Source organism: Pteropus medius, unplaced genomic scaffold, assembly GCF_902729225.1.
Source record: "Pteropus medius unplaced genomic scaffold, Ma_sr-lr_union100, whole genome shotgun sequence".
Lineage (NCBI taxonomy): Eukaryota > Metazoa > Chordata > Mammalia > Chiroptera > Pteropodidae > Pteropus > Pteropus medius.
The window spans coordinates 61773809-61799046 of record NW_024349800.1 but is presented as its reverse complement, the minus strand read 5'-3'; the positions used below and the strand labels follow the sequence as shown (position 1 = coordinate 61799046).

The following is a 25238-nucleotide window of genomic DNA, read 5'->3' as shown; positions in this document are numbered from 1 at the left end:
TGTGCAATCCCATATATTTTCATTTTTAGATACTAAGGGCAGCCTATGTAAGAAATCTACCAAGTATGTTATAATGTGTTTCTAAGATTTGTTTACATATTTTTTAAAGCTCCTGTCTATCCCTGAGGTTTTCTGAGGACTCTAAACCAGCATTCTGACACTGGGCACGCGCTCATGTGGACAGCTGCAATCATCAACCTTTTAAAACCGAAGTCTTGTTTCCCTGCTTCATCATTTTTTCCTTGATTTTGTTGGGATTCTGGACCGCTGATATTGTTTTTTCATTTTAAACACTGTCAGTTTTACTTGACCATTATCAGCTTAGCTTATACCTATTTGCTTTGGTTCAAATATGAATTATCCCTTTCCTTACCACCAACAGATAGGCATAATCCCCCCACTCAATTCCTCCCACATCCTCAGCCCCTCGCTCCCTCAGCAAATCTGCTGATACGTGCATCCCTGGATTCTCTTTTCCTTGGCAAGCAGGGTCTGGTCTGCTAGATCAGTGGCACAGTCTTTACCTGCAATCCAATTAAACCTGAGATGAAATAAAAGGATTTTTTTTTGAATCATAAGTTTTAAAATAATAGTGCACAACTGATGTATGATTTTTCTTGTCAAAACTAATATTGGTTTTATTAGATACACTTAATGCAAATAAAACTGGTATTTAGCAGCAGAAACATAAATACAGAGTAAATCCCTTTGTTTCCAAAACTGCGTTGTACTGTTAATGTTAAAGCTTATTGCCTAACGGAAGACAGTAAGAAACAAAAGTCACCTGTCACGGAAACAATATTAAGCAATCTTCTCATGGTCTGAGGACTTATGTCGCTGAACCAGTCCTCCGTCACCAGCAGTTTTGTAAGATCGAAGGACATCTGCCGGGTGACGGTCCGCTGCATCTGCCTTCTCCGGTACGTGTCCTGAAACAGTGGGAACGTGAGGCTGTTTTATGACAATGACAAATCTAAAATTGTGGTCAAAGAGGAAGGCTATGTAATAAAAAGTGACAGCAGTAGTACTCCCTGAGGCAGACTCTTTCCAGGAAAATTATACAGTAGCATCAGCAGCAACTGCATCGAATGCTATGCTTTGGCTTCAGATGCATTTTGATTTATAGTTGCAGAGTTAGAGAAAGCTCGGTGCATTGAAGATTAAAAGCAAGCAGAAGTACAGAAAGAGAATTCGATCCAGACTCTCACAGGAGCTCAGTATTTATTTGAATCCTGAAATAATAAAGCAATAGACTCCTTGTCCGGTTTTAAGAACTCAGCATTTTGATTTTTAGGTTATTTTTAATGTGTGACAGCTATCTAACAGGCACGGCTGCTCTAAGCACCCTCACATCCGCATTAAATGCACTGAATTAAAGCAACTGAATGGCTAATGAAGGCCATCCGCTGGGTGGGGTGGGGGATCCCACCAGATCAGAGGAGGACCGGGCGCAGCTCAGGGTCTCTCGTCAGAGGCCGTGAACCCAAGGGTGGTGGGTGCTATGCAGGGAGCTCGGGCCCAGGCTCCCAGGAGAGAAACTCCGAGTGGAAAATCATGCTGCCTCTTAATTCAGTGCCATCGACTGTCTTTTATAATGATAACTTCGCATCCATATTTGTATAGGGTAGAGGCATAAAATCAGAATGTCGAAAGGTCACCGAAGACCTGTTTGTTTTTTTTTCATGTAAAATATCCAAATTTAATGGTAACAAGCTAGAAAGAAAAGAAAGGCAATGCTAATGCTAGCCTGAACATGCCAGCCTTAAGTGGCACTGTCACCATAACGTACGTCCTTTCTTGTCATACTCCTTTGTTCCATACGAAAGGGAGTTCTAGGAATGGGATAGGGCAAGGACAGCTGGAATGTCCCAGGAGAAACCCAAGGTGGCTGGGAAGGGTACGAAATCACTGTGTGGGGACGGAAGCACTAGTCACAGCTCACGAACATTAGGGAAGGGGGAAGGCCGACAGGAAGACAAGGCACGGGGCTTTCCTCGCACTACATGCCTCTTTACCCCACAGAGACAGGGTGGCGACGGGCGCCTGGAATGAATGCAGGGGTTCTCAGGGCTGGGTGACATCACTGGGGCGCTTGAGACCCTCCCTCTCAGAGAATCCGAATCAATCGGCCTCGAGTCCGGAGCGGCACTTGGGCTGGGAACGGGCTGGGAGAGGAGAGGGCCGCCTGTACAGCGCAGCTACACGGCTGTGGGCTCAGCCTTTCCCTGAAGAGCCACTGAAGCTGCAAGAAAATTCGGTGATAAAATTTATCCGATGAGCTCAGTGCAATCCTCACAAAAGAGTATTTAAGTGACGTCGCCTTAGTATCGCTTGAATAATAGCAACACAAACACGTGACTCAAAACCGATGGCATCTTACCCGTCTATTGAGGGCTGTCTTGCTACCGAGTTTTGTCATCTCTCCAAGGCTGTTCTGTGAAACTCTTCGGTCAGCATCTTCCTGCATCCCTTAAAGATTTATCAAGAGCACCATTTGTACTAAAATTCTGTTGTACATGATATACAAAGAGAAATGAACTACCAACAAACAATATTTTTCAAGGGAAAAGGTACTTCAGTCCGAAAGTATCTGAAGAACTTGATCCTTACCTGTAGCATCTGAGCATGGAATGTCCCCGTTTGTTGTTGAAGTTACAAGAAATTTTCTCGCACTGCTTAGTCCACGACTATTAAGGAAAACAGGCAAGTGAACTATATTGCGCATGTAGTCATGTCCGTTTATATTTGAGTCACGAAGGACACTGTTGAGGTTCTGGTTAATTGCCTTTATAATAATATGTGGGTCACTTGCAAAAATGGCAATGAATGGGCCTTTTGAAAACAGAACTCGGACCTGTAGAAGAAATGTATATCTATGATATATATTTTAAATTATCCAACGTAATAAAAAGTCTCTTCAAAATTAGTGTTATACTTTGGTGGCTATATTTTTTAGAAACTATTTTTCATCAAAATATAAATCTATATGAAAACAAATTTCACTGACATCTCAATCCGGATTTTTACCACCTGACAGAGATAAAACCTCCAGAGAACAATGAATCCTGTCCTATTTTGAGACACTTCAGTGGTCTACACAGGAAGTAAGACCAACACACGTGTAAAATACTCATGAACACACAGGAGGTACTGGGCGCACCGGTCTCTGCCCAGTCACACACTGCTGCCTATCACACACCTCACAGAGGGCCACTGATGCATCCTGCAGTAAGAAAATACAGATTCTGTGGGCTCCCTACTTGTGCCTCTGATTCTAACCATAACTATCTGGAAAGCAAAGCTGCAGGTACACTATGGTCTTCAGGGCCAGTCATTTTTCATTTTCTCTTCTGCCATTAAGCTGAAAGTGTTTAACTCTGTGATGAAACATTTACTCTTGCTATGTTTCAACATTTAAAAAATGGACTATTTTCACAAAACGAAAAGTACTATTCAAATTCCATTTGATATATTCATGAAGTCGTTCCTCTCAGCTGCCATGTATGTGACAACTACAAGTTTCAAGATGGTAAAGACGTACGGTGTCCAGCATCTGGAGCACTTTGTCCTGCTCGCACGCATCCAGCCCATCGATGATAACCACCAGCCTCGTCTGATTCTGCGTGAAGCCGTCAATGGTTTTCGCCATCCGGGCCATCAGTTCCACTTCGCACTTAAGAACCTGTGTGAAAGGAGGGGCAGACGGCGCCCAAGGCATGAGAAAGTCCAGCAGGTCTCTTGAAAAGCCTGATAGAAAGTCACCCAATAAGAAGAAAAGAAAGCCCAAGTCTTCACTGCCAGTTATAGTTCCACTTAAAGCCCTAGTGAGTGCCTTGCAATTTACAAAGTGACTTCACATAAATTGGAGCGTTTCACCCTTATAATGAAGTAGACACTGGCACGCCCATTTCTTTTTAATTATTAAACTGGGTTGAGTGACTTACTTGCCAAGATCACACGTTCTGAATGTCAAAAGACTAGGATTTAAATGCAAATCTAAACGATCTGAACACCACAGGACTGATGACTTCCCGATGGGACAGGACCTTGATCAAAGGAAGTGGCTGCAGATGTTGGAGACAGCCCCTTTTGGTTCTAAAAGTATGCTGCTGTTTCACGTGTTATGTTGGTTCGATTTCCTCACTCTACCAGGCTCTAGAAGAATCTTTATTATTAGGTAGGAATTCCCATCTATGAAATAATCAACCTGATAACTCCTTTGAGTATCTTATAAAAATCTATTTTATAGAAACATGGTATTGTTACAATTTTTCCCACTTCAAATATGCATTTCCACAGGAAAGATCTGGAATAAAACTAAAAGCGAATGCGCCGTTTAAAAAGGACGCGCCCTGAAGCCCAGACGCTCCCACTCTAACAGCCGGAGCGGGCTTACTTTCATGAATCCTTCACTTTTCAACTTGTGCAGCTTGGAGGCAGCGCTATGGAGGCGTTTCCTTTGCGAATTCAGGAGCGAGTCCAGCACCTGCCACCAGGTCCGACAATTCAGCACAAAGGCCAACCCCACAACAGATGCAATTGATAGAAGGACCGCATTCACCGTCAGATGTTTGGGGTCAACTCTGAATATAGCCAGGAGAGTAATTCCAGCAATAATGCAGCCAAAGATAAAAAGGAAGATGACAAAAGATGGAAGACAGCACGTTTTTTTCCATTTCTTTTTACCTGTAAATACGACAAACGATTTTTAACAATTATTTACATATCGAGTATCTCGGAAATCCTAAACACTACACGACAGCATATGACAGACCCGATGGTCAGTTCACGTTTTCACCAATCCTGAACCCCTCCGCACACGAAAAGAAGAGGGAAGCTTTCCTTACCCTGCGTGTCTTCAGTCTTGAATACACGGAAAAGCCTGGTTGCCAAAAAGCCAAACTCCCTCTCACAGGCATCCGAGAGGGTGGCGATCATTTCAGCCATGGATGTTTCTCCCCCTACACTGGACAGCCGATTGTAATCTGTAAACAAGAACCTTCGGGGCAGGGAAAGGAAACATTACTCAGATCCCTAAAGACGCCAACATGCGTCATCTAAAATCATGTACCCTATTATTTTATGTCTCTTTCAAAATATTGTTTTTAAAATTCTAAGGAGAGAAAAAGAACTTGGAATTAGGTTTCTTCCACTTCTAACATCTGATGTACTTTTCTTAGGAAAAGTCAGTAACAAAAGTTAAATGTAGCGGAGCTATATAAAGAAATTCAGACTAAAGGCCGGAGGAGAGAAAAAGCTGTAACAGAGTTAAGACAAGGAATCCGACACCTCGGCACCTTGTGACACAGTGATGAAAACGCGGCACGCACAGCGGGTGCGGCCACGACAGCAGCACTTTAGAGAAAGTTTTCTGAGCACTGGCTGCAAAGATGAGAACCTGGAAAAATATTCTAGTCCTGAAGACTATAATCTTCGATCACACTGTGCTGTGCAGTCTTCATTTCAGCTATTTTAATTGTTCTTTTTTTTAATCACCTCATTAACTTGTGTTTATTTTCTGCAAAAAATGTTTTCCCTTTTATTTTTAACTTTTTCATTTTAACGTTTCATTTTTAAATTCTTTTCTTAATACTTAATCCATTACTTCTAAGTTTTTCTCCTTATTTTTTACATATTATGGTTGTCATGTTTTATCTGGTTCGGCCTATTTATTTCCATCTGAAATTACACGTATTGTATCTTATAACTTTAACTGTTTTGCCAATCTCCACTGAATTTCCTCGCCCTCGGCTCCCTAATCTTTCCCCGTCCGTTCCCCTGGAGCCCAGCTCCTCCCCTGTGCTCCCTGGCGCATGTTGTTCATCTCTCTGAACGGTTTTCTCACACGCTTCCTATTTGACATCGATAATTTTAGACGGGCAGGTAAATCTATTTCCACCGACGAGGAGACCAGCTTGGAGCGCAAGCTGAGGTGCCGCAGTTACACGACGACTAACGTAGGGGTGCCGGGGCCCCATGCTAGGTCCCGCACTCTGAATTCAAAGTGCGCCCAAAGGACACCAGCAGGTGCCACAAGGGTGGGGAGGGAAAGGGGTTTACGTGCAAATAAAACGTGGTCAAAGTTACACAGATTCCTTACGGAAGGGCGCCTCTGACCTTCAATGCACAAGAGGGAGATGTGACATGTACTGTCTCCCAGCGCGCGGGACCAGGCATGCTCGTGTGTTTGATTTCTCATGTAAAAAGCTTCAAGGACCAATGTTTTCTTTTGAAATGTACATTCAGAAATGATGCATTATGAACTTTATTTTGCTTCACCTCATTAAAAGTTACTTCTGTCAACGGGACCCACTCACCTCACGGGTAAAGCTTTAGTGGTTTGCTCGGGCAGTTCCGGCGGATTCACGAACATCAGTTTGAGGAGGAGTTCCAAATACCCGATGTGTCTGGCCAGCCTGGTACTGAGGACCCAGGCCCAATTCCAGCTCTCTCCTTCCCTTCGTCCACCAAAGTAAATGACGACTGAAAGTCACAGTTTAAAGAAAAATTATCCAAAACAATTCTTTTCTCCAAATAGTCAAATAACAAGTAATGACACGCAGGCTTTCCTAACTTTTCACAGTCCCATGCTATTTCCTAACTTTTCCTCAAAGAATTACTCAATTAATGAAACTCCTCAAAAAGAGAGAAGGTGTATGATAAATGGAAAGTAAACAAATCGAAATATGACTTAAGAAACACGACAGAAAGATAATGCCTTAAACAGAAACACATCACTTAGCTCAGATTCCAGTGTAAATGACTGGGGTTGTCACTATTTGCAGCTACTGAAGTTACTGGTTCTTCCAACAGTAAATCTATTGCCTTTCTTACAACTAAAGACACTCCAAGAGCAGGGATTATCTATTTTTATTTTGCTTTTAGATAAAATAAAAATTACGATCATGATTAAGATGCTCAAGAGCATGCCAGTGGTGGCTGTGAAGACTTGTTTTCAAAAAAAAAAAAAAAAAGATTTCAATATAAATCATCAGTTAACATATAAAAGGGTAAGTATAATAAACCAGAGTCCTGCCTCAGTATTGACAAGTGGAAGACTCGTCTTTAAAGATACTCCAGCCAGGTTATGGACAGCATTCCTCTAAGCCAACTTATAAAACAGCAAAAGATCAATTTTCTAACCTAACTATGAAAATCACAGCTTTTTAAGAGAGATGTAGATATCTCTGACGTAAAATAATGAGTCTTGACATTTCCTACATTTTAGAAAAAGATTAAAAAGCAAAGACTTACTAAAAAATATGTATAAGAGAGCCAGGAAGCTCAGGGACACTGCTATCCCGAGGTTTGGGTCGACCGCGAAAGCAAACAGCAAGCCCAGCCCTCCGCAAAGCAGCAGGGTCAGGAACACGATGAGCCACGAGAACTGAAAAAGGGGTTCGACCTGCTGCCCTGCAAAAGTCTTCATTTCATCTGAAAGAGAAATCAGTAAAAAATTATTCCTGTTTTGTTTAAGCACAATTCTTAACTCGATTTGAAAATTTCACATTTTCGGCATAAACATTTATTGGGCACTTACTAAGTCCCTAATAAAATGTTGCTACGGAGCCATTTTAACCAGTGCTCTCTTCTGGTAAACGTAAACATCCCACTCCTTGGGGGCACAGCTCCCCTGTCTCACCCACCCTCCTTCTTCATATAGAAGAGGCACAAAATCCTTTTTCCGATATTTCCATCTGTCAAGATTTTATTGATGTGTTTTGAGGTTTGTGTTATACAAGCAATAAGGCATTACTTCCATATATAAAACTGAAAATCAGTGTTTTGCTATGTGTCTTCACTGCGTGACCCCTTCTCCCTCCAGTCGTTTGAGAATAGGTGCTCTTACAGGTGTGTGTTGAGCCTAAATGAGCCCTAAACGAATCATCCTACAAAAGTTGGCACAATTTTTACAGCCAATACTGAAACCTGTCCTCGAAGAATGAGTAACATTTTGCCACACCAAAAGTGCGGGTGCTGGGGACGCGGGGAGCTTTCTAGGAAGCTCTAAATACAGGAAGCAACTAAGGGAAGTATCCAGTCTATTCTTGCAAGAGCAAACAGCCCTCTGTGCTCGAGCATGGAGTGCATGAGACGCAGGGCTGTCCAGGTGTGGCCATGCAAACTGACAAGTCTGTGAAGGACCTGAGATGATGGTTATAAAGGGCACATGCAGAAACTGTGCCGCCAAGGGGGTTTGCGTGTGTTGAAACACAGCTGGTCTTTGTTTCAGAAACAGAACTCAAATGACTCTGTGCGGAGGATCAGCTGGAGGGGAGTAAAACCCTAATGCTTTCAATTCAGTAAGCAGAGTAACAAACACACACACCCACACATAAAACTCCATTTTTCTTTTCTTAAAAAAAACACACCAGAGAAAACCTTCCTATAGAAACAGACTTCACACAGACAAGGCCCTTTACCTTCCAGCTTCTTGAGCAGGAAAGATTTCCCACTCCCCCACTGCGCATACAGCCCCACACAAATGGGTGGCTGCATGGTGGGCTCGCTGAGAATGTCCGCCAGGGCGCTGCTGTACAGATCATAACCCAGCATGTCACCGTCTGTTTCCGTAGGGGACAAGTGTCCTGTAATCATAAACACACCGTTTCCTTTCATGAAAAAGACATTGCCATTAGAAAGGAAAATCGATTCTCACATATTATGTATTTAATTAGGAAAAAAAACTTACTTTAAATGCTTAGGCCTGTGTAAAAATAGGTTCAGAGAGTCTTAAATTAGTACTATATTTCACAGAACTTAAGACACCTATTGATGCATTATTATTACATACGACTAAGAAAGAAAAACTACTGCCCAGTTGTGACACAATGCTTTCTTATGTCTTGATTATAAGACGCGTTCCAATTTCAGAGATTTTAAAAAGTGGAACAAGGTACATTTTAGAATCAATAAAATAAGATAAAAACACAAACTAGTCCATAGTAATAAACTTAATAGGTATAATACCTATATAAAGAAAGCCACAAACTGTTATTGAAAACATCCTAGATAATCAGAGAAAAAGAGACATTCTATGGTTCCCAGCAGAAAGGTTCAACGACTTAAAGACAACAACTATCCCCAAATTAATCGATCACTTCAAGGCAATTCCAATCAAAATCTATAAGAATACTTTGAAAAAGCGAAAAGAACATGTAAAAATAGCTAAGAAAAAAATGTAAAGACTACCAAAAAATAGTTATCTTTGGAGAAAAGTCAAAATATACTGTAAAGCAATGATGATTAGATCACAGAACTCACACAGGATATGAGCATAAGTGGCATTTCAAATCAGTGGGTAAAGATGAATTAATAAATTGTGTTAAAAAGTCAGACATCCATTTTAAAAAAGGTAAAATTAAAACTCTATACATCTCATATCTTAACAAAAATTAATTTCTCAAAGATTAAAAAATTAAATGTAAAAAGTAAAACCATAAAATATTAGGAGAAAAAATAAGGGAAAAAAACTTCTAAATATCTTTGCATAGAAAAGGCCTTTCTTCCTCAATGTAATAATCATAAAGCCAGAACTACAGGAAAAGACTGACAAACTACAAAAATGTGTAACTTTTGGATGAGGAATAAAAAACTATAATCACCATAAAAAAAGAATAAGCTGGGGAGAGGGATGCTACACACATAGGCTGGATATGGATCAAAATTCATAACCTACAAAGACACTTAAAATCAATTTTTAAAAAATATTAAAAGCTCAAAAAAAAAGTGGGCAAAGGATGCAAAGAAGAAAATGGCAAAAATCCAGCCTATGAACATTATTAAAAGCTCTCAATCTCACTGACAATTTTATAATGCGAATTAGAATGAGATCTTTTCTGATGGGTCTGATTAGCAAAGATTAAGGACTAGCGCCCCATGTTAGCAAGGCTGTCCACAGCTGCTCTTCGTCAACGGCCCCAGGGAGAAGGAACTGTTACAGCCATTTTGGAAAGTCTATCAAAACTGCTAACGTCCACTGACTTGCCAATTCTCCTTCTGGGAATTTACTCCAAGCAAGTAACCCTGAAAGGAAGAGTTATGGGTATATGTACAAAGATGTTCACTGCAGCAGTAGTTTTTAACAGCAAAACAATCAAATAGTTTTCAATAGAGAACTGAATGTACTTAGAACCTGTGATGAAAAATTATGTAACAATTAAAATATGACATAGTTCATTATTAAAAGCTTTTATAATATGACTCGATTTTTTTAAGGTTATATACTTGGCATAAAACATTTTCAGAAAGGCAAATAAAATTCTAGAGGGTCAAACAATTATGAATTAAGAGATAGGGGACAATGGGAAATATTTCTTTTTCAATTCTAGTAGAAAACTGTTTCATATTTCAAAAGACCACATAAAAATGATGATACTCTCCATTCTTTTCAATCAAAAACTATTTTAGCATAATATGCAAGACATTATGCTAGATGTTACAGAGGACACCAAGATGAGAAGAAATAGTCCCTACTCTGAAGAACTTGAAATTTTAAAGGGAGAAAATTCTAAAAGAAATAGAATAAAAAGCCATATATAATAAGTATTTTAAAAGGAAATATAAACACAAGTGCTTAAGTATTCAAACGGGGCAAACACTGTGCTTGGTTGAGCAGGTCAGAGACAACTGCCGTGAGCCTCAGAGAGAGATGACATGATGTTATCAAGTAAAGAGCATTCCTGGGGACAGAGCAGGAGTGACCTGCAGGGGGCACGACGCAAGCAAAGGCAGAGAACTCTGAGTGCTGGGGCCACAAAGAAAACAGGACATTTTCATTAAAAGCACCAAGTACACGCGGGAGAATAATGGCGAAAGATTTTCAGAAAAGTAGACTAGATTTTCAGAAGTCTTAAAAGCTCGTTGATGGCTCTGAACATACTTCACGTGGAACGCTACAACACAATGCAAAAGAGCTTTCGACTTACGGGGTATTTTTCCACCGTAAAGTATTAACTTTCTCAACTTTTACAATCTCCAGTTAAACGATAAATGCAAAATTGCTGTTGGTCTCTTAATTTCTTCATAGAACATTCATTTCTTTGGAAAGCTCGGTCAGGAACAAAACCCAGTACTTACTGGCTCCAAATATCTGCGTTAAGATACTTTTCTGATGGCTGCAGTCAATGTTGTAGGGTGTCTCTCCTGCTTTGTTGGGCCTATACAGCAACCTCCCGTCTTTGGGGTTTCTTAAAAGAAGTTCTGCGAGTCTCCGACTCCTTCCGCGAATGGCGATGTGCAAAGGAGTGTCTCCTTTCTGCAAAAGTGTGACAGGAAGAGTGAACGTTCACGTTTTTTTAAATATAAGTGTATACAGAGTAACGAGTTTCACGTTTCTGTAAAATAACAGAAAATCTGAGCTTTCCCTATTTTTCATAGAACACGTAGATAACGTGAATGTGTATCTCCATCTTCCTGGAAATTCCCCTCTCCTAGCTGCCCTGAGGGATTACTTCTCCCACGGCCTCTGGACCGACGGCCATTCCTCTCCCCTGCCCTCAACTCACTGAACAAGGAGAAGCGACGGGCTTGCTCCCGCGGCTCCTCCCAGGCCATGGCCCCACTTCCGTCGTAGGTTCATGACCGTCCATCACCCAAACATGGATTGTCGACAGAGGCCACCCATCTTCCTCAGCTAGTCCGTATTGTTTCACAGCCCTCCCCTCCATCCGTCCACGCTGCCGCCCCGTGGAACACGAGTGCCGGGCAGGGGGCGGCACTACGGCAGGCCACGCCCACCCCGCAGGTGAACACAGGGCCAGTCTGCCCCACGCCCCCACCTGCTCAGGGTCCCCGGAGTCTTTCCTGCTTATGTGCACCAAGATCGATGCCTGGTGCCGCCCCCGTGTGGTGGCCTGTGGCAGCTGAAGGGAGGTCTGAGGCGGCTACTTGAGCACCGGCCGCCCCAGCTCAGCATGCAGTCACGACAGCCAAGGAGATGGCGCCCACACAGGTATCCCCAGCAAGCCATCTCTCCCTCCACAAGGTAAAAGCAGACCCCTTAAGTCCACCAGATACACAGGTCAGTCCACCAACAGCCTCCCAAGTCGTGTCCTCGCTGCACGGATTGTTACCTTATCCACGGCAGACACTTTGGCTCCTTTATCTAGCAGCAGCTCCACCACTTCAATGTTTCTCATCTTGGTGGCCTTGATCAGCGGCGTTTCACCATCCTGTGAGCCCAGATAAGAGCATGTGCCAGATTAATAGCGTGACTCCTAAATGTATAAAGTCACATAAATGCACATGCAAAACTTCAAATATCGGACTCTGGTACCCATCTGTATTCAAAATGTTGCCAAGAAAACATAGTTATAAAAACTAACGAGTACTTCCTCCATGACCAATCATTTGCATCAAAATTTTATATCACTCAGCCAAGTTCAGGATGTGGCTAGCTACTTTATCAGCCATTTCTGGCCACAGTCCCCTGGTCCTCACTGTGGCTGCCATTCCCCAGGCCCGCCTCCAAAATCTGGGGCAGCACCTCCCCTCCCCACCATCTCCCCACCAACCAACTGCAGCCCAGCCAGTGGACATCCAGGCAGGCCAGTGTCTAGATTCTTACAGAATCTATACCAGTGTCACTTTAGATCTGTGTCCCCTGGGACCTGTGTGTAACGGGGAAAACAACCTGATATAAGCAGTATGCTTTCGGAAAGCCTTAAGAGTTCACGTTTGCTTTCAAAATCAAATTAAGGGAAATAAGAAGAGACCATGGTTCAGCACTGAATTAGGAAAGGGAAACCTGGTCAGAAGCCACAGGTGGCCATAGTGGCTGACAGGTGATTCAAAGATAAAAAGATTGTCAAGGAACCACCTGCAAACCAGAAGGTATCCCAGGAACCTTTCTGCCCCGTGGCACTAAAGTCCCCAGCACTGGTTCAGAAAGAGGCTTGTCCCGATCTCTAGCAAATGAAATAGGACTATCCGGTGGGTGACTCCATAAGTTTGCTTTATTCATTAAGAATTCCCACCACTTCCATCTAAAATTCCAAATATATCTTTCCCATAGAAAACTTATTATACACGAGGCCAAATACAATCGCTAAAGTCATATAGTTTTATATTTTTCACATGATTTCAGTAAAAGACTACAGGGCTGGTTTGGGGAACAGCTACTACTCGCCACGGTCTCTGAGATGTGTCTGCGTCCCCAACACCTGGGGTGTCAAGGAGCGCCGGGGACAGGATCTGGCCGCAGCTTATGAATAGCTGGTGTTGTGTTCTCTGCACCTATTTCACTAAAGTAAGAAATTACGTGCTCTATTTCGCTGTGAATCCCCAACTCCTGAAAGGATGCAACGTTATCCCTCGATTTGACACAGAACATTCCCGGTAAAAACAGTGTCATTCTATTATCGAACGAAGACGCTGGAAGAACAGGCGGGACTAACGCCCCGTGCTGAGCGCGGCTGAGAACGGAAACGCAGTCCGCACCTTCGTGCACATCTCGGTGTCGGGGTTGCACTGCAGGATGTCTCTCACCATAGTGGCATTCCCCTTCTCGACAGCCCAGTACAGAGCAGTTTTATTGTCCTACGCGATAAAAAGGATCAACAGTCACTGCGTAGAAGATACAATGTTAGAAACTGCTATGTGTAAACATTAAACATCGTTATTAGCATTTCTACCATAGAGCATTAATAAATCTTACCAACAGCTGGCACGTTGCGGAGTAACATTAATCCTTAGGTTCTACCTTGGATTTACTTTTGAGAAATTCTTTATGAAAGACGCCTAGGAAAACTTAATATTATTTGACTGAGAAAACAGTGACCTCACGTAGTGGACACGGTAAAGTCGCTTGTGCAATGCGATCAGGTTCCAGTACCACGCACTGGGTTAGAAGCATCCTGAGCTCTGCATACTTGACAAGCCATATAAACATTCTGACCTTTCGCTTTCCAACTGCCTGATCATTTCGAAAGATCATGCACGAGACTGTTCTACGCAAACCTAAAGTGGACCGTTTCTATCATTTTTAGTTTCCTTAATCTCCATCCATTCCACACCCGTATGCCAATCTCGATCAGATCCTTTAAATCCCTATCTAGTTCAAAAAGCAAAAACAGAGCCACACAGGCCTTGAAAGCAGAGCTAAAAGACAAAATAAACTGACTGAACCTAGAAAAATAGGATTGACAGGCAAAAAAGGAGTTACATAAAAGTCTAAATAGGTGATCCAGTAACTACCTTTTAGTGATAATATGATTTTAACCCAAAAGGTAGTGAATGACTTTCTGCTGCTGCCACATTAAGTTTCCTATACTAAAGTTTCCAGAATGGAATCTCCTCAGAAATGTACATAAGCTCCCCAGCTTCCTTAGCCTGGCGCTCACCCCTCTGGCCCTTCACCCTGCTTTCCATTCCTTGCTCTACTTCTCATCCACCCTCCACCCCAGCCCACTGCCTGCTTGGCTTATTCACCTGCAGCTTTTCACTTGCCCATTTTCCTGAATTTTCTAATCCAATCATTCTACTAACCTTGCCGGAAATACCCAGCCTTCCTTTTCTCTTCCGCTACCTAAATCCAATCTTTCGAATGGAGCTCAAACCTGACCTTCTCCCAAAAGCCTTCCCGATGTCCCCTCGCCCCGCCTCAGGGCTCTTACATCTGTACCTTTCTCTAGGCGATCAATCAAATGCCATCATATACCAAAAGTGGAATCAATCGCTTTCTGTGTTCATGTAAAAAAATACATAACAACAACAAAAAAAATCTAATTGAAAGCTTCCTACCTAAAATATATGTTTCTTACAGGCAAGGGTCCTGTGTTAAGTCCCTCATAGCACTTGACATAATATTTACCAGTTGAATTCAAAACCGGATTTGGATACAAGCTAAAGAGAAGGAAAAACTGAGCAGAAATAGAGATTGCACAAGCACAAAATGCACTATTGAGTACAGATTATTTTAAATCTAAAGCTCTTGAAATACTGGATAACACTACAAATTCAGGAAAGCTTTTACCTAAAATTATAACCTTTGGAGCTCTAAAATTAATAACTTTTTAGCTATAATTGCCTCAAATGAAGTCCACAGGCGCTACCCAATGACCCTAGAAAAGGTAAACAGAAGGGAGGGAAGGAGAGGAGACAAAACAACAAGAACGGAAGAACATATAAATGAAGAAGACAAAGAGCAAAGAAAATAAATGCACTGCAGATCCTCGAAGTGCCACCAACAGTCTCCGCATCATAAACTACTCATTTCTGGATAGAAAATACTTATACAATAGTAAGAGAGGTAAATTTTAAAAACACGAGCTTCATTTTTCTTTGCTTTGATCAAAATCTAACAAAATTAATACAGAAATTCCATAATTATTGTATTGAAACTTAATAATATAGCCCTCCACGAAATATGTTAGGGTTTAAAAGTTTATCTCCATAAAAAGTTGGAAGAATGACATTATAACCAGTTAATACATTCAACCGGTTATATTCAAAGAGTAACAGCAGCTCTGTAAACACCTACCTGCCCTCTAATGTCTATATCGGCATATTTCTGGAGAAGCGCTCGAACAATCTCCACGTGACCACCTCTGACCGCGCCAATCAACACAGTATCTCCACTCTAAAAAAGACAAAAAAACAAGGTGAATTGATGCCAAAGACAAATAAACATTGTTCTGAAGTTAAGGATAATCGTATAGTAATATAATAGATCTTCCTGAAAATTTTTTGAAAAAGTATTTCTAAACAAGAAAAAATTTTTAGTTAATGTCGTACCTGATATTAATAGCCCTCAGAGTGAGAGACAGAAGAATTTATACCTCAAAATGAGGACTCTCAAATTCCAGGACAAAAGTTTAGAAAGACAGGTCACCCAGAACAATAAACCATTCTCTCTGAAGGTAATCTTCCATGACAAATGTAAGTTAAATAAAATGACACCGTGGCTGTCAACAAACCAGATGAACATCTGGAAATCATGTAATACAAATCCCTTGGAATAATGCTAGATGACAAAAGCCATGGGCTCTACAAAAGGGGGCTATAAAGCTAGAGCCATCGGGGGGTGAGGGTGGGGGTCAGCAACTGCATCTAGATAAGGAAGAGAAGGCTGGTTCTCAGACCAGCACCCACATTCTAGTCAATCTGGCATGACAGGCCCACAGCGCAGAAGGCCGACACATTCCCCAGAACACGGCTTAGGTGAAGTTCATTATCTCATAAAGATATCGCTCTGCCCTGCAATTATATTCACCAAGCAACAATCATTGTTCACCATATCCTCCCACTGCTTCAAACAACAGACACAGTTGTTTTGGCAATGGGCATAATTTTCTTTTTTTGCTACTAAATTGCAAATCAGCTATGGGGATCTAGGTTGGGTAAGTCCATGAGCTGTGCCCGTCTCATCCCTGAGTGGGCCCCCACAGGCTATAAATCAAGCTGCAGGTCCTTGAGGATTCTTAGGTTTAGCACCAGGGTATAGCATCTTAACTACCATATCAGAAGCAGAAATAACCCACAGCAGACAAATTTTAGCTGAGATTGTTAGCATTAATATGGGTCCAGACTAGTAAATTACTCAACAGTTATAAATATTTCATTGCTTACTACGCATCAGGAAACAAAACAGAAAAGGTCCCGACCCTGGGAGAGCTGACAGTCTAGAGGAGACAAACAGACACGTGATAAACGCAACTGGACAAATGCCAAGCAAATAAGTTCAAGTGTAGTGAAGAGATAGAAAGTGACTGGGTAGGTACTTCGGACCAGGTGGCTGGAGAAGCTCTCTCTGGGGAGGGAACACTTAAGCTGAGAGCGGGCGACAAGGAACAGCAGCCATGTGGGACCATGAGGATCAGCGTCCCAGACAGCACGCTGGGCAGGGGCCCCAGCGCAGCTGCAGATCAGTGAGCTCAAGAAAAGGAAAGGAAAGTAACATGGCCGCAGCCTACTGAAACGGGAGCCAGAGTGGGACACGATGAGGACGTGGAGCGAGGGCGGCAAGGACAATGTCATGTGGTATTTATAAACCAAAGAAGTACCGTTTGTCCTATGTGCGAGAGGAAGCCTTGAATGACTTTAAACGAAAGAGTACCATGAGATCTACTGCTTTAAAGATCATTCTGAGAACAGTGTGAAGAATAAATCAGAGCCAACGAGAGAACCCAGTCAAGATGCTGTTGCTATAACAACGGGAGATGGTGGTTGGACTAGGGAGGTGGCACTGGAAATGACAGGCGATAGACAGATTCAGGATGCGTTTTGCAAGTCGAGCCCATGGAGCCTGCTGACGATGAGATGAGGTAGGAGGAGAAATCAGGGCTGATGCGTGGGAGTTGGGCTGTAACAACAGGGTGGACAGTAGTGCCATGTACTGAGTTGGAGAGGACCGTGGGACAAGCAGGTCTGGGATGAAACAAACAAGACAGCTGTTCTGCCTTAAGTTCAAAGCCTATTCAAGCAGAGAATTCACATAGAGTTGGACATACGTTCTGAGAAGAGGTCAGAGCAAGAAATGCAATTTTGAAAATGCTAAGTGTAAAGTGCTATCTGAAACCCTGTGACCATGAACGACACCTACAGGGAGATACATCAGAGACAGTTAAAGACCAGCAGTGCCCGTGACATTTTCAATAATGATATCATCCAACGAAAATTAAAAAGAACATCCTTCACAAAGATCGAATACTCTTTAACTTACTAGCTCTAAAGGTCAAACTAGAACTTATTTTAGAACAAATGTACGAAATGCGTGCAGAATCCTGCACGGCACTGAGGAGCCCGCCTCCCACCACTGCCAGCGCTAGAGGGCAGCGCGGCCTACCCTGTCAGGCATGTTCACGTAGGTCCCCGCGTCCAGCAGGTCCTGCACGATCTCGGTGTGGCCCTCTTTCGACGCAATCATCAACGCTGTGTTTCCATCCTTATCCGTTAAATTGACGTTTGGATTCCTCTTCAAAATTTCTTTCACTGACTGTGTGTAGCCTCCTTTGACTGCCACGATAAGTGCGGTCATTGAATTCTAAAACGCAGAAATGTGCCAAAGAAACGTTAGTATATTGTAGAAAACATACCGTTAATGCCATAATCATAAAACAGACGTTTTCAAAAAGGTGAGCTATTATTAACAGTTATTTCTGATAATAAAAGCCAATATAAAGAACCAGAAATATACTAAAAATGGCTAGGAGGGATATTTTCTATTTTTGAAGATACGTTAGTTCTTTTGAGTCAACAGGACTGTTATGACATTTAATTCTTTATATGATAATCTGAAATTAGACTCATTTACAATAAACAAACCCTCTCACAAATGTAATGAAGTATAAAATCATTGACAGAATGTATCAAAATTAAACATACTCTAAATCAAATAATCCAAAAAAGGTCTTTCCGACTTCAAACGAATGTTTATAATAAAAATCTATGAAAAAAACTGAAGTAAAACAATGAATTAATAACTACAGGATATTTCAATAAAAGTATAATATATTCTTGTCTTTCACAGTGATCTAGAAACCACATTTTCAAAAACTCTTATTTTAAGCCCCCAAAACTAAGCCATAGTTCTCACATATTAAAATAACGTAGGCTTTTCAAATACTCTAGCACTTAATAATCATACAGACAAGCCATTCAGCCACTTGATGAACTGCCCAGAAAGGAAGAAGGCGAGAGGTATGACTTCCATGTCTGTCGAAGAGTCACGCTCTGTCTCCAGCACTAAAATATTATCTACTCCCCAAAGGCCGGCAGTGAGCACCTTCTGCCACTGCGGGAATCGGGAGGGACCGGCTGCTACCACGCAGCACGCGAGTACGATTCAGCGCTCACATCGTGACGCTCAGCGGATTTGGTGGCCTCTCTCCTCAGAAGTCTTTCTGCGCCATCTCACATAACACTGAGTACACAGAGTGCCTGTGTTCACCGTTTCTAGGCATAAACGTCATTTCCTTTAACTATACTCTATAAACTCAAAAGAAAAGCAATCTGTTGGGCTTCTCCAGTGTCTCTGGCACATCTGTCAGAGGGCTGGGTACACATCTGGTGCCCAAAAAGGAATTAATAACTGCTAGTTGGTAGGAGGTATGGAACAAATTTCTATGCTTTCTAGGTTTTGACTGCTGATTTCCGTTATTTTTAAATTTGTCTATTGGAGAAAGAAAATAAGTCACAGTAAAAAGTATCCAAAAACTAATATTATTTAAAATTTTAAATAAAAGGAATTTTAATAGAATAAAACTTTTTTCCCATAATTAACAGTGTTTCAAACTATTTAAGAGTATTTGGATTTACACTAAGATCACTATTGTTTTAGCCTAAGTTCATGTACATCAGCGACAGACCCTTCAGAGCAAAAGTTTATAATACACGATATCTATGTTTATCAGGATATAAGAAGGAAAATGCTTGTTTTTCTACGTGTCACTTAAGAACTGCAGGGAAATTTCTCTAGGCATATACTCAGAAAAAAATATTATCTCCCTTAAAACTAAAAACATATCTCTATTATTGGGGGTTAAAATAGAAAAGATACTTACAGCTCCTTCTTGGTCGACATCAGCTCCCGTGGCCAACAAATGTTTCACGCACTCCAGATGGCCCTTGCGTGCAGCCCAGACCAGAGGGGTGGTCCCATACTATCACGACAAGCAGCACACTTACAATCATTGGCAAAGGTGCTCTAAGAGACTCTAGCTCTCAATATAAAAATTATACTTTGTGTATTCTTAGATTACTGCTTATACCGATCATAACCTTAATCATAGATAAATCATATTTTCCCATTTCATTTCTTCTGAATAAATGATGAACCATCTTTTAACCAACTTTATAATCTTTTAACTTTTATAATCAGTGAATGACAATTTTTCCATCATAAAGTCATATTCTTTCATTTTCCATAAGTTTTCACTGCTTCCCATATATCGTGAATTACCAGCTGAAGTTTAACAGACTGACCAGAGGCAAAAACAGTAACCACCGAGTACCAAACACAGTTCCAACTACTTTACACATAAACTCATATAATCCTTATCACAAGAATACGTACAATTCGCAATGTCGCATTTTCACAGGTAAGTAAACGAGGCCCTGAGAAGTTGGTTACAGGCTCAAAGTCTCAAAGCTTAACAGGTGGAGCAAGACCCATGAACCCAACCAGCCCACCTTCAGTCTGTGCTCTTAACCACCACTCCAAGTGAGCTCTACGTGTGACACAATAAACTGCAGCCTAGAAACCACGCAAAAGCACCTTTTGCTGGAATATGATTCAACAGGCGTCAGAGAATAATCATTATGCATAAAAGTTAACGCTTTCCCTTTGGGGAGCCCGGCTATGAAGAGACACAGGAATATGCTCAGTGACCTTTAACGACATGGCGGGGCTGCAGACTGAAATTAACAATGAATGAATGCCTACTTTCTATAACAGCCTTGTCCGACAGAACTTTCTGTGTTGATGGGAATGCTCTAATTCTGCAGCCACTAGTCACCTACGGCTACTGAGTACTTGAAATGTGGCAAGTGTGACTAGAAAACTGAATTTTTAATTTAATTTAATTGTAATTGATTTAAGCCTAAACAGCCGTAAGTGGCTGGTGGCTACTGAACTGGGCGGCACCGCTCAGTTAGTTACACCATGCATCCCAGGAAGGACACTGCTCAAAGTCGCGGCCCTGGCGCTCTTCCTTGATGGACACGACCTCATGACAGCAGAGTCACAAAGCTGCCAACACAGCACATGGGGCCTGGAACCTAACAAAGTGGAGGGACGCATGAGACGAAGGCAGTTGTCAAGGCCACGGCCTGGGAGCAGGCTGACACAGAATAAGGAACTCCGGGGACCTTGCCGATGTCACCCTTACATCTATATTCTCCCAGAATCAGATCGTTCCCTAGCCTCTTCCTTTGTGGACAACATTTTCTCTGGCTGAAATGCCTTCCCTAACTCTACAAATCAAAAATCTGAGCCATCTTTACAGGTAAGTGGGCATTCGTCCTTTGAACACCGACTGCATTTCGCTTTTATGCTTCTCACAGAACTGGACTACACAAGGTCACATGCTATAAATTCTACTCTACCCACAGCTCTTCACACTAGATAATCTCCCTGTCGCATTACAAAGGATTCTTGACATCTGACACGACCTTCCTCACCTTGACATCTAGCGACCCTCTCTGCAGTCAGCATTCAGGGCCACATAGGGAAATCTCTCTCCTTTTTTTCAAACCCTGGCCTCTGTCCCTGATAAATCCAATCCCTTTCTGTATATACTCTTGATCCTATTTTCCTTGTTTCATCTAGAACCTTACCCAACGATCTGCTCCCACATCGGCCGTTTTTTCTTCTTTTCCCTCTTCCTACAAACTGGCTTAGGTCTCGCCTAAGAAACTTTTCCAACAAGAGGATATTCTTAAGATACTGTGGGCAAGGTAGTTGTGGGGTACAGCTCACAGGAGAAAGTGCAGAAAGGGAGTGAAGGCCTATCCTCACACATCATACCAGGGACTGACGTCCTTAGGATTTTAAGCATGAGAGAGAGAGAACGAAACTTGAATTTTAGAAAGACCATTCTGGCACTGATACAGAAAAAGCAGACAGGACTGAAGGTAGGAAGAAGAGTCACAACAGAAACATTCAAATGATGGAGACAGGGCGTCCTGCCTGTCTGCTTTCCTGGGAACGATGAGTGTGATATAAAAAATGGGACACTTAGTACATAACACATACAAGAGAGCCATCTATGACACATACATCTATATAAAATACTCATAACCTCATGAGAGCATATGAAAACACTCGTAACTCAGACACACCGAGCAGACGGAGCATGGACCGCAACCCACCTTATCAGAGCAGTTGACTTTAGCACCATTTTGCAGCAGAAGATGCACTATATCTGCATGGCCCCTCCCTGCTGCCCAAATGATTGGGTAAACACTGTACTGCTGGGAGACAGGCCGGCGGGTAGGTTGGTCGACAGGAAGGAAGATAGGGAGACAAAATCTTTTAGGTGGATATTTACATCGTACATTTGCTAAGAAAAGTAAATAGAGTAATACAAACTAATATTTAAAATCAAGTTACAGACCATTCTCTACTTTAAAAACACACATAGTACTCATAATACTAATTGGTAATATACACTCAACCCTACATAACTATATATCGTAAAGACATTATTTTTACAGATTCAACACATTTAATGTGATTACCTAGCCAACGGGCAAGACTAACAGAATGTGAAACTTTTCTTACATAATCATTCCATTAACTTGAATAAAAGTTCCTTTTTTTCAGCTTTACTGAGTTACAGCTGACATATAAAATTGTAAGATATTTCAAGTGTATAACATGATTCGATATACATATATAGTACAAAAGGGTTCTCCCATCAATAAAAGCTTCTTAATCTACAGTCTGAGATCAAGTCTCAAGCAGAGCAGTAATGCATATGTCACCATCTTTCAGAATGCACAGGAAAACGGTATGAATGTTTATATATGTCTCTTATTTAAAAAAAAAAAAGTTTAAGAATGCATACCCACAGAAAACAGGCAAGACGACTTAAGGATTTCAAAGCCTCCTTTTGAAATGTTATATGATTATAATTAACATTTAAGCTCTAAGAGTTGCCTTTGAAATAAGCTAAGAAAAATTTCTGATTGCGTCTTGAAAATTTAGACAATCTCCATCACTTCTATCCATTAGGAAGTCTTAAATACAATCAGCCGTCAGCGTTGCCTCGGAGGACGTACCGCTCACGGTACTGACTGACGTCTCCGTTATCGCTTACCAGACCAGTGACGCTTGGGTTGGCGCCGTGAGACAGCAGCAGCTCCACCGCCTCAGTGCGGCCCTTGTAACAGGCCCACATGAGCGCCGTCCAGCCTCCCTGCAGGAGAGACGGGGGTAAAACTCTGAGCTGTCTCCAAGCACGAAAACGCCATTAATGAAGTTCTTTCTGTGAATATTATTTATAAAATCATGGTTTCATGAAGGCAGTACCATGGAGTTTTAAATTCCCAAGCTCCCCAGGGAAATATACGATAGTACCTGACTGAAATAAGTCATATCTCTTAAACCCAGAAATAATTACTCCAAACTTTGTACTACAGAATGAAAACCAAAACAGGAAACGTTCATGCTGGATTCTTTCCAAGATCTATTTCGCTGTTTCGAATTTTTTCTTCAGAATACTTTCTATGTTCCGAGACAGTCTCCCCCTCGTATGAATCTGCACTTGTTCTAGAGGGGATTCCAGCCGTCATGCGCCTCCTGCATCGAAGCACTCCCTGTAAACCCAGATCACACAGCGCCTCTGCCTACAAGACACAACGCTGAGGCCACGATGTGTAGAGCGCCATCTCCAGGGCTGGGCAAAGTCGTCAAGTACGAATTCACAGCATGATGCCTTTCTATTTTCTACGCTACAGAAGCAATTTTTTGAGTAATTTTTTCTTTAGCTGTAATGCGATTCAATAAAAGAGACCAATGTAATCCAGTTATACTAAGAAACGAAGGCTTTTTTAAAAAAAAATCAGTATCTGGACCAATCCACATTTGGTTCTGAGAGTATAAATCCTTCTGATTCTGCTTCACCATGCCTAAAAAAAAGAGTTTTAAAAAATACTTGCCCTAATCTGAAAAAGGCAAAACTGTAGAAAGGGAAAACAAACCAGAGGCGCCCCGGGTCTGGGGAGCAGGAGGAGGGGCTGATTATGAAGCGGCAGAGTGGGGGTTCAGCTGAAGTGACAGAACTCTTCTGGACAGAACTGTGGTGCTGGGTATATGATATTGTGTACTTGTCAAAACTGACAGAATTACACACCACGAAGACTGAATTTTGCTGTATGTAAAATGTTTTAACAGTCAACCAGAATGGCCGGAAAGATAGAATACAGACAGGGACAGAATCTAACTGTATTACAAATGAATCATATAATAACATAATTACTTAGCAACTGACCCTAGGTAACCTTGGAAAACAATATTTTGACTGAATACTGTAATGTTAAAAACAAGAACTGTACACAAACACTGTACTTAGTATGGAAATCCGTTTCTCTCAGGATGTGGATTAGAAATTCTGGAACTACTTCATTTATACACCAGACTGGAGTAAATAAGCAAATGTACTGTGTAGATAATGAGAGCCAGACTGCTCATCATCAGAGAAGAGTCACAGATTAGGGAGAGGGAGAAGGCTACATGGACTGAGCTGGGGGTATCAACCCAGTCTCTTTTTAAAATATATATACAATAGGTAGTTACAGAAATAAACGCACATGCAAGAGTTAGTATACAGACATGTATTTCCTACCTCTATCCGCTGGGAATAACTACAACCAGTGACACCCCAGTAGCAATAAGCACACCTAACATCTAGATACTGATTTCTAAATATCATTTTCCAATAAAAGGCACCAAGGTTCCTTGGAAAACCGATTCCAGGGCTGATAATCAGGAAAACAAGCCAAGGAAAGCGCAAGATATAAACCTGAGCCTGAAGCTGCTTCTGGTACCAGACAGTAAGGAAGTGCTTAATCTTACAAGGGCACAGAAGTGCCCAATGGCCAATGGACGACTTGAGCAACAAAACAGGTATGGAACTGAATCATAACCCAAAGAATAAACATTCACGAGTCCACACATATTTACATATGAGACAGAGAGACAGAGAGAACTCTCCTTTGTAAAAGAATTCCAATTAACAAATGTAGAGGGAATGAGGGAAATAGAAATATCATCATAACACCCCAGCAATAATTATGCATGCAAGATACATTGGTAGGTGCTCAAGCAAATGAAAGTTTAATCAAAAACACGGTATTTTGTGTAGTATCAAAATATCCAGTAAATATAAAGAGAAAAACAGTAATCTGATGACAAAGAAACCTAGCAGACATCATCTTAACCAAGAGATGAAGGCTAACATCGCCCGTGGCTCAGTGTGACATCAGCCACCTAGCCGGTGCCTGAGAAGGGCCCACGGCCTCTACAGTGCCTTCCCAACGAGACACAGCCTCAATCTAATCACGGGAAACTGAGAGACATCTAAAAACGCCAGACGAGTAGTCCTCGAGTGTCAAGGTCATGAAAGACAGGAAAGGCTGACATAATCTATTTAGGTCAAATTATAGAGCTGGGCATTTATCAAGTCTTACATACACAGTATTTTAATTTGTAAAATGCCTGCTCAGAATTGTTTTAATACCATGACCTCACTTTAATTTGTCACCCTATGCAAGAATCTATGAGCTAAAAATTTTAT

At 41.6% G+C, this 25238-nt stretch overlaps 1 protein-coding gene across 6 annotated transcripts in view; it reads right to left on the bottom strand.

Annotated features, from left to right (window-relative positions):
• Positions 1-25238, bottom strand: part of KIDINS220 (kinase D interacting substrate 220) — an 86312-nt gene that overhangs the window by 45295 nt on the left and 15779 nt on the right. For 4 of the 6 annotated variants that reach the window (XM_039888073.1, XM_039888076.1, XM_039888078.1 and 1 more), the window contains exons 5-21: positions 22761-22859; positions 21811-21912; positions 19503-19601; positions 17786-17983; positions 15482-15580; positions 13441-13539; positions 12075-12173; positions 11080-11257; positions 8424-8588; positions 7255-7434; positions 6318-6483; positions 4848-4999; positions 4397-4686; positions 3542-3682; positions 2611-2854; positions 2381-2469; positions 785-929 (exon numbers count right to left, since the gene is read on the bottom strand). In XM_039888073.1, the coding sequence (XP_039744007.1) occupies positions 785-929; positions 2381-2469; positions 2611-2854; positions 3542-3682; positions 4397-4686; positions 4848-4999; positions 6318-6483; positions 7255-7434; positions 8424-8588; positions 11080-11257; positions 12075-12173; positions 13441-13539; positions 15482-15580; positions 17786-17983; positions 19503-19601; positions 21811-21912; positions 22761-22859 (2545 nt within the window). The remainder of the gene's footprint in view (positions 1-784; positions 930-2380; positions 2470-2610; positions 2855-3541; positions 3683-4396; positions 4687-4847; positions 5000-6317; positions 6484-7254; positions 7435-8423; positions 8589-11079; positions 11258-12074; positions 12174-13440; positions 13540-15481; positions 15581-17785; positions 17984-19502; positions 19602-21810; positions 21913-22760; positions 22860-25238) is intronic. The other 2 variants (XM_039888075.1, XM_039888077.1) reach the window with 1 other exon arrangement.